The sequence below is a fragment of the Mastomys coucha genome, unplaced genomic scaffold (assembly GCF_008632895.1).
Source record: "Mastomys coucha isolate ucsf_1 unplaced genomic scaffold, UCSF_Mcou_1 pScaffold15, whole genome shotgun sequence".
In the NCBI taxonomy this organism is placed as follows: domain Eukaryota; kingdom Metazoa; phylum Chordata; class Mammalia; order Rodentia; family Muridae; genus Mastomys; species Mastomys coucha.
Genome location: NW_022196897.1, coordinates 21,183,832 through 21,193,283, shown reverse-complemented (window position 1 = coordinate 21,193,283; position 9,452 = coordinate 21,183,832). Strand labels below are relative to the sequence as shown.

The 9,452-nt window shown below is 48.4% G+C and overlaps 1 protein-coding gene across 12 annotated transcripts in view; it reads left to right on the top strand.

Moving 5' to 3' along the window:
* Positions 1-9,452, top strand: part of Ralgps1 (Ral GEF with PH domain and SH3 binding motif 1) — a 244,145-nt gene that overhangs the window by 99,121 nt on the left and 135,572 nt on the right. For all 12 annotated transcript variants that reach the window (XM_031369895.1, XM_031369902.1, XM_031369903.1 and 9 more), the window contains 2 exons: positions 486-575; positions 2,990-3,082. In XM_031369895.1, coding sequence (XP_031225755.1) covers positions 486-575; positions 2,990-3,082 — 183 coding nt within the window. The remainder of the gene's footprint in view (positions 1-485; positions 576-2,989; positions 3,083-9,452) is intronic.

The following is a 9,452-nucleotide window of genomic DNA, read 5'->3' as shown; positions in this document are numbered from 1 at the left end:
AGATAAAAAAAAAAAACCAAAGTGAAGTCTGTTGCAGCTGTGCAAATATCAGCAGATCCTCCTTGTTTTGGGCTGGCTGGGGATGTGGATTTATGGAAGGTGTGGTAAGTAGGCAGTTCCCTTTGTCTGAACATCTGTCTGTCCTTCATCTGTTCATCCATTCTTTATTCCATCTTCTCCCCAAATCTGGATCCTTTCTGAACAGAGTCAAGGCTCTGTCATCTCACTATTTTCTGAGGCAGCTGCAGAGACACTGCCCAGCACTGCTCTCCATGTTAAGGAGAGGCAGGACAGGAGGATGGGGCCCATCTGGGATTAGGTGCCACATGGAACTGTCTACTTCGTGTGACTTTAGGCCATGCTCTCAAAGCTACCTGGCTTCATGGAAATCCTACAGTGATGGTGGGCAAAGGGTCATATGAGCAGTCTGGCATTTAACCACTTTTCTGGTGTGTGTGTATATGTGTGTGTGTTTAACTCTACAGGTCAGTTTTTGGGTCGTACGAGAAATTCTAACAGCACAGACTTTAAAAATAAGGGCAGAAATCCTGAGCCATTTTGTGAAAATAGCCAAGGTAAGCTGTTTGTTTATTTCTCAAAATATGTTTCCTCAGAACTTTGGTTGACGTTTTGCCTTGAGCCTGCTAGACAGGGATACCTACCATGGGTGGGAGGTTGTGGCCTGACCTCCCTAGGCAGAGCCAGCTGTGAGAGCCACCTGGCTGCTGGTGCCTTGTGTGAGCCTTAGAAATATGCCCCTTCTCATCCTGTAATTCTATGGCCAGTTACTCCCCTTACTTAGACTCCTGGGCCCAATGGTTCTCTCGAATTCATTCATTCCCCTTTGGGTTTTGCCAGTGCTGGGGGCTGATGTATTGTAGTTAGTCCCAATGCCTTTGATCTATGCATGTCCTGCACAATCATATCCACAGTGTCCCCCACACCCATTCTGAGATAAGGCCTGAACCATTTGACCATGTTGCCTCTGTTCTGACAGGCTCTGTCTATTCTTCAAGTCAAGTCCTCTTTCCCCTCCTCTCTTCTCATCTCTGCCTGTCAGGCTGTGTCATGCTGTGGTTGGACCACTGTCATACTCGGTACCAGTCCCCTGCTCCCACTCCTGGGTCTGCCAGAGTCTCCTTGGCAGCATTGTTCTATCCAGCTCCTAGTTTCCTTCAAGTACACACGTGTTGTCTTCCCACCAGGATCTGAGACCAAAACTGCCCTGGACTCAGACCCTTGGTGCGGGATTCTGTGGCAGGTGCTGTGCCAGTGTGGTGGAAGTCATTGTACACAGGGTATCATCCCGTTTGCGTAGTAGGAAGGGGCATGAAAGAGAGGTGATGGGTCCATGCTGAGGCCTCCAGCCAGCAGAACAGGATTCTCCACTATATGTACCCTCAGCCAAGTTGCTGTGCACCGCCCCCCCCATTCCCAGAAGGTTAAGGGTAGCAGTGTAACTGGCAGGGACAGAGGTCACTGTCCTGGATTCTCTGGAAACACTTGGTACTGGCTTTGTGCTGCTTACGGCTGGGTCAGAAGAGGCTGTTGCACATGCTTCAGCCCTCACGGGGCTTCTGTTTGGAAATGAGCAATGCTTCCAACCACAGAGCCCAAAGTGGCCCCTCCTTAATCTCCGTTTTCTCCTTTACTGACGATTATCGTGTTGGCTGTGCCCTGTGTGTGTCCTGGGTTTCCTCCCTCCCTGAGTGTTGGTTTTCCAGTCTCTAAAAGAGAAAGGAACAGGTTGATAATGCCCTAGAGACTTTACCACTCTGGGAGGAGAGTCTGTGGCAGGCACTGTAAGTCAGATGCTCAACAGAAACTGCCCTGGGAATACCTATTCTTACATAAGGAACAACCAGAGACTTACAGATGTCTAAGTGAAGTACAGATTTTTGTCTGGTCAGGGCCATGTTTCCAAGTAGAAGCAGAACTGTGGGGCCAGGCCCAAAGGCTTTTATTTATTTATCTTGCCTACTGAGCTGGGCTTTGTGCAAGGTACAGGTGCAGGGTGGTTGATTACATTTTATCAACGCTTTCAGAGGACACATATATCAACACAGACATTTGAAAACATGTTTAGGAAAGACATGGTAGAGGAAGGACCACCTGAGGCTGCAAGTACCCAGGACAAATGATGAGGGAGTGGAAACAAGCCTTCCAGGAAGAGAAGACAGAGACATGTTGCATGTCTCTGTGGCACAGATACTGTAGTGACCATGCTCAGTTTAACTCTGAGGACACTGAAATGCAGAAGACCTGGCTAGCTTGCCAGAGGAAGTACAAATAGAAGGAGCTGGGTTGGTCCACAGGGCCTTCTTGCTAGACCAGGCTTCAGTGCCCACAAAAAATGAGAAGTGGGACCTACCTATCCCATGAGTAAGAATGCTTCTGTCCAGAAAGCAAGAACAGAGAAATTACATTTTTCTCCCCTGACTCTGCTGTGTCTCAGTCTGTGGCCCTCTATGGTTAAGAACTTGACTGAGACTGAAATGACACCATGTGTCTTCACTCATTTGGTGTCTGGTTCAAGGCTCATGGTCAAGGGCCTGGGAAGCCCCAGCATTGCCTTCTCAGAGAGAGCCATAATACAGATTGATAGCATCTTCCCTGGCTCCTCCCATCCAGGGTTAAGGTATTTGCTGTATAAGCTGCCGATGCTGTTGACACACTGTGGGCTTGGCACAGGAGCCTGTTGAGGGAGATTCAGAGTCAGCTATAGAAAACATAAAGGGATTATCTGGTCTTGAGCCATGCTTCCATCCCGTCAAACAAGTTATGAAAATTGGGGACGTACCTTCTGAAAAAATGGGAGGAAATGAGCATATGTTTCCTATGAACTTCCTACACTATATTTTCTATGTGAGATATTTTAAGTGTAACTGAATTGCATAATTATGACAACATTTGGCAACACTCAAGTATGTTTTTGTTCTGTTGTCTATGGCAGCAAAATAATGTATTCCATATCTTTTTTTCCCCCCAGAAACTTCTAGAACTCAACAACCTTCATTCTCTCATGTCTGTGGTGTCAGCATTACAAAGTGCTCCCATCTTCAGGCTGACAAAAACCTGGGCTGTAAGTTAACCTCCTTGGTCTATGCCTTTAATTTTGGCTGTCTGTTCTTACTGAATGTCTGCATGGCTTAAACCCCAGGCTTTCTCTCACTTACTCGTATACTTTGCTAAGGGCAGTACAGTCACTGAGAACTAAAGAGACATTCTCTGGACATCCCCATAACATCAGTGATCCCAGCCCCATTTGATTCCAGGGAATGGGGAGGGTGCTGATGTGGCTGAGTTTGGAAACCTTTGAGAGGTCTTCCTAGCCCTGTCGACATCATCTATACTGGCTGGGCCCAGCATTGTGACTTCTGCCCTTGGCTTGGCTAGTTTTTCATCTCTGGCAAGTTCCAAACTGCCCTTGAGAAGGTCTGGGGATTGATGGCTTGCAGCTGCCCTGGGTCACTGGCCATGTAGCTCAGAGTTCTCTGGAGAAACCTGTGACCCTCATATAGGAAAAAATTATTTCTTTCCATTATTTTTTTTCATCCTGAGGCCTTGGATAATTTCAGCTCAAGAGGTGGAGTCTGATAGTTATATAATTGAATCTGTAGGAAAGTTTTTCTGCTGCAAAAATACTTTAAAAATATCTCAGACCTCTTTATTCTCCGTAGCTGGCACAGGGCCTGATGTGGGAGAAGTAATCGCTATTTCCATAGCTCATTAGCTTTTACCTCCTGGCCATCCTGGTCCAAAGTCTCTCACAGGGGCACAGCCCAGGCCTTTCAAGACCTGTTTATGTCCCAGGGACCGACAGAACCCTATAGAATTGCTAGACATGTTTCTTCAACTCATTTCCTACCTTCTCTCTGCCAGCCTTGGGCTGGACTGTTCCTACTTGGCTGGCTCACGGGTCTTTAAGATGCATAAGGATAATGCTGTTAGCAATCTGAAATGAGCCTTGCTTCTTCTAGGTGCAAGATGCCTGACTGTAGTGGACTGATGTGAGAAGTGTCAGCTTGGAGTCTGGAAACTAGATTTCTATTCATATGCCGTTAAGAGCGTGGGCCTCCTTTCTCATCTCTGCTCTGGACAGTTGGCTTGGAGTAGTGTGTTTCTGTCAGTGCTTTGTGGGGCCCTAGGGGTCTTAGAGTTGTCTTAGGGACCATCTAGGGCTGAATGAGAGAAGTGAAGGTACCAAACAGTTGATCCAGTCTCCACCAGAGCAGCCTCTTTGCATCTGGGGCTTCTGGGTGAATTGCAGATGAGCGGTGGTTTTGGAACAAATGTGGAAGCTCCTGTCTTTGCAGTCGCTGCCAGCCCTGTGATTCTAAGGCCATCTGAGCAGGGAGGCTTCTTTCAGAAGTTTTTGGAGATTCTTTTTAAAATAACTTTTCCATGGTCAAGACGCTTACTGTTTATTGGGCTGCTGGGAGTTATGCAGGCACCTGGAGGGCTGAGCTTTGACTCGGCTTGTGTGTGTAGACCTTACTGTGGGCATGTGGGAGCTCCTCGGGGAGGGCCACATGAGTAAAATGATAGGAGCATCTGGGGCTGTATTCAGCTCATTCAGAAGGTTGATGTACTCAGGGACAAGCAGGCCCCTCAGTGAGGCTTCAGTGTACCCAGAGGGTTCTGGTTGCTGCTGGGGCTGTGGACAATGTCAGGTCAGAGTCGCATTAGGACTGTGCAGCCTGTCAATTACAGCTCACTGGACTGGCCCTGCACTGCAGTTTTGGGTCTATGCTGTAATGAAAGTGAACCCCTACAGTGTCTAGAGAAGCCTGGACCAAGCCTTCACATAGTGTAGGGAGCTGTGGTTCTGCCCTACCAATAATCAGGAGACCTGGGGGGACATGGTCATCTCTCTTTTCCTAAAAAAACCTTCCCACTGAATCCAAGGGCTGCCAGCCAGGCTGCTTCCCTGGTTGCAGAAGGCCACTTGCCAAGGCAGAAGGTGAAAGGCACAATATTCTAGGGAACAGAAGTGCCGGGGAAGGGGGTTGTGTTTGCTGTATAGATTATAGCCTCAGGATTCCAGGTCACTGGGTCAGGGAGTGGTTCATTCTTAGAAAAGCTACCATCTAGCCTTGATTTAGATCTGTTCCCCTGCCCCCCACCTTCCTTGTTAATTTAAGATCCGCCTTGGTACAGAACATTAGCGGGGCCCAAAGCCATCCTCTTCCCCCTCTCAATGTTATCCCCAGGTCCTATGGAAAGGATGACCTTCTATCACTACACATAGTAGAGCAGCCATGTTCTCTGCCTCCTCTTACATTCTTCTATCTCTGGGACCACACCGCACACACTGTCTAAACTACTTGTTATCCTGAATTGTATTCTTTTGCCATTAATGGCTGGTGATGAGATTGGCCATAGACATGTCACTTCTTCTTTCTTGTGTTCCTTGAGCTAGGACCCCTGAGACTTTATGGACCCACAGGGCAGGCAGGAGCAAGGGGTTCCAACAGCTCAAGGGGCTGGTGCTTTCATAGTTCTTGTTTTGCAAAAGTAGAAACTGAGTTCTAACAGGTAGGGTAGCCAAGGATCTCAGAACAAGTAAGTGTCAGCACCAATGGGACATAGCCTGGCCTTGTGTGACCTTATAATCTGTTTGCCCACCTTGTGGATTCCTGTGGTGGTGGAAGGCCAGTGCTGATAGGGCTGTACCCTCCTTAGAAAGAGGGGATGAGAAACGAGGCTGGCCCACTGCATGTGGCTGGGCCACTGAGCATGTTTTGCCTCTTGAGTATTGTCCTTTGGTGTGCTTTGAAACCCTGGTTATCTGGGCAACCTACATAGAAGGTGGCAGTGTCCATGCATGGGAGGGGAGGTAGCCAGTGAATCTGCCTATGGCCAGAACTGACTGAAGCTGAGTACAGGCTTGCACACAGCAGGATCTGTGTCACTTTTTCTTTCTTGTGTTCCTTGAGCTAGGACCCCTGAGACTTTATGGACCCACAGGGTAGGCAGGAGCAAGGGGTTCCAATAGCCCAAGGGTCTGTCTGTGAATGATAAACTGGATCCATAAACAGGGAGTCATGGTTGGATTGGAAAAACATAAGCACTGAGTTATTTATTCCAGGGCTGCTTTGGAAGGCTGCCTCCTCAAAGCATGAAGCCTAAGCAAGAAACTATATCAGCCAGTTCTGGTTTCCTGAGCTTATATCCCCTTGGGTCTCTCATTCATTCTACAGATCAAATACCTATTGAATGTGTGCTCCTTGTCAGGTTCCAGAGCTCAGACCTTGAGCTTGTGGCTTTCCTATAATCTGCGAAAGATGCATAGTGTTCTTGGAAATTAACATGTTCTTCCCTGGCTAGCACAGAGTGATCAAGGAATGTTGGTTGAATGCATAAGTAATGAGCAAGGAGCAGTGGAAGCAGACTATGGCAGGTATGGATGGAGGAGGGCCACCTCTGTGTGAGTACTCAGGGGAGCCCTCCCCCAGTGTGCCCTTCATGCCAAGGCTCAGATGACAGGAGCAGGAGCAGCTACAGAGGGTTAGTGGTAGGGATAGCTGGTGCCCAGAAGTGTAGAGAGAAGACCTTTGGTCACTAAGGGACCCAAGGGTCAGTGTGGCTGGCTCAGCCTGAGACAGAGGGTACCATTCTAAGTATACAGAAGGGCTTTGAATAGAAGATGGACATAATCTCATTTAATGTTGTTTTTTTGTGTGTTTTTAATCACTACACTAATGTATAGAAAACAAATCAGGAGAAATGGAACCAAGACTAGAAACCAGGGGCCCAAGACTAGAAACTAGTGGGTTAAGGCAGAGTCTGAGAGCTAAGTGGGTAGTGCGAGAGCCAGAGAATAGAGTGATGCAGAGTGTTCTGATGGCAGGCCTCCAGGAGTCCCTATGGCTAGATTGTTGGGCGGGAAGGAAAGACGGGGAAAGGGGAAATCCCTCAGTTTGAACCCCAGCAACTGGTAAGCTGCCAAGATCTCTTTGTAACCAGAATAATCCTGGAAGAGGCTAGCTTATTCCCGAGAGATCTAGGCCATGGAATTTGTGAAGTGTAGGGCAGTCACCTATTAGATTCCATGTGCCGCATGCGTGTTGTGCTTGCCCTGTGCATATGTCCAGAGTGACTCTTTCCTATGGAATTGGTATAGAGTTTGACTCACATGCAGCAGCAAAGTGAAAACTTAAGTCCTTGGTATGGAGACCACCATGGATGGGCAGTGGCCTGGTCTGCTGGGTGGGACTTGGAAGGACACCATACAAGATCAGTGTTCTCAGTCTCCCATATCCATCACGAGAACAAACACCAAGGCTGGCCGAGTGTGGCATTCCTGTGCTTTGGATCTGAGGCCCATTTGTCCAGGAAGCATTGCCGGTCCCTGTGTCTTCAGCAGCACCATTGGCGACTCTCCTGTGGCATGATGGAGGAGGCTGGAGGAAGCCTGGGCTGCCGGTCTCAGATGGCTCTGAGCCTTGGTCTAGGTGGAAGGTAGGCCAGATGAGGCAGAAGGGGAGATGGAAGGCTAAGGAAAGCAGTGGTAGAAGCCCCTGGCCACTGCTTCTGTCATTGAGCAGGAGGCAGCCAGGAACTGCTCTTCAAAATTTGCGCACTGTTGGTGGGGAAACCGATGTTTCACCCTCTTGTGCCTGCCAGTGCTATAGCATTGGGCACTGCCCATCCTCCACCTCCTGGAAGCCTTTTTCCCCAGACTAGCTCTTCTTCCACTCTTCTGACTTCTCTTGTGACTATGGATGTGGAGGTTCTGTAAGGTTCTGACTGTGGCCCTCACCTTGATGTTTCTTTCCTTGGTGAGTGTGCATAGCAGCTTGGAGGGCTTCAACTGTCACTGTGTCCTCCGAGGCCAGACCTCTCTCATGAGTCCCATACCCCCTGTAGTGCCTGCTCCATCCAGTCCCAGCCATCCACATGTATGTTCCTTTAACCTTAGACATGCTACATGTCTGAAATCTGACCGTGACTCCAGGAGAGAGACAGAGCCTGGACACTATCTTCACAAATTTTGTTTTGGACCTTTGGGCAAGTGGCAGGCTGAGATGAGAGGAATAAGGCCTTCCTTCCCTGTCTCCTGCTATACCATGTGAACACAACAATAATGCATAAAATATAGCCACGTTAATACACCAAGCAGAGCCACACTGCAAGCCAAGAAAGAGAAGTCACTATGGGCTAAAATAAAATGTGAGCTGTGTCCCCGAGTCTGGACCTGGAGCTGTTGAGATGATGCAGTGTGGCTAGGCCTTTGGAGCTGGGGCCCAGACTTTAGAGCTTCAGGCCCACCACAGGGGTGCTGCAAATACGCTGTGTACAACCATCTGTTCTCATGTTACCTCAACAGAAACTATGCAGTCAAGAGGATCCAAGGGGAGGGGAGACAACTGTGATAATCCTTATCCAGCCTCATGTGGCTATGCTTTGAGGTCTGAATGCGTGCAGCTTTATATGCGTGAGAGGCCAAGGCTACAGAGAGGAAATGAGAGGCCTGGAAACTAATAAGGAGCTGCACTCAGCCTCCATCTGATGTCGAGGATTAAAGTAGAAAGTGTTCAGCACTATGCCCAGCACATAGCTTTATTTTCAGCTCTCCTTGGCTGGTCTTAAATGGGTTGCAGAAGATGCCATCCCTGAAAGCAGACTCTGTGTGTATGGCCTGGACTATCACTGACTTCCATCAGTCTCTTTGCTTTTGGTCTTACCAGTCTGTTCTCACACCATGATGGAGTGATCTCCCCTGTATACACAGTTCAGGGGTTTAGAACCTGGTTAAAGAGAGCTTTGGTTTATTTTCCTTGTCCTATTCTGCCCTCTTCCTGACCTTGATTGGTCAGAGGCCCCACGTCGCACTGCTCCTGCAAAGCAGCTCCAGTGCATGCTGATGGTAAAGATCACCAGCCAATCTAACCATTTACACACCCAGCCCTCTATTCAGTGAATAAAGGGAAGCTCCTGTGCTTGAATTAGAGGGCTGGTATGTGCTCATGGGTGATACACCTGGGGTGTACAACACTCATGGGCACTGAGTGTTTTACTGAGCACCAAGAACCTAGTAGAGGCTTTTTTACAATGAGACCAAATACCAAACGGCTTCACCCATGCTTCATACTCATCTGATATAAACCAGCCTCTGCCAGCTCATCATCTACTTCCCCCAGACACATAGTCATTCAGAGCCCCAAGTCATGTATGTCACGAATGAGAGCTGGCCAGAGGAATGCCCCATTAACACAGGCACTGGCAGCTCAGTCTCCCACTTTTGATTAGTATTCAGTGTTCATGTTTCTTGGCTTTTGATTAATATTCCACTTGCAAGGTGAGCTGAAGTAGCTGAAAAAATAGAATAAGCTGGCAAAATGGTGGTCATGTGACCTGGCATGGCCATGACCGTGGTCAAGTTAATACCATTACTTTGCTAAAAGGCAGGTTTCCCTCCCTCCCCTACCTTTTTGTAGCCCTGGCTG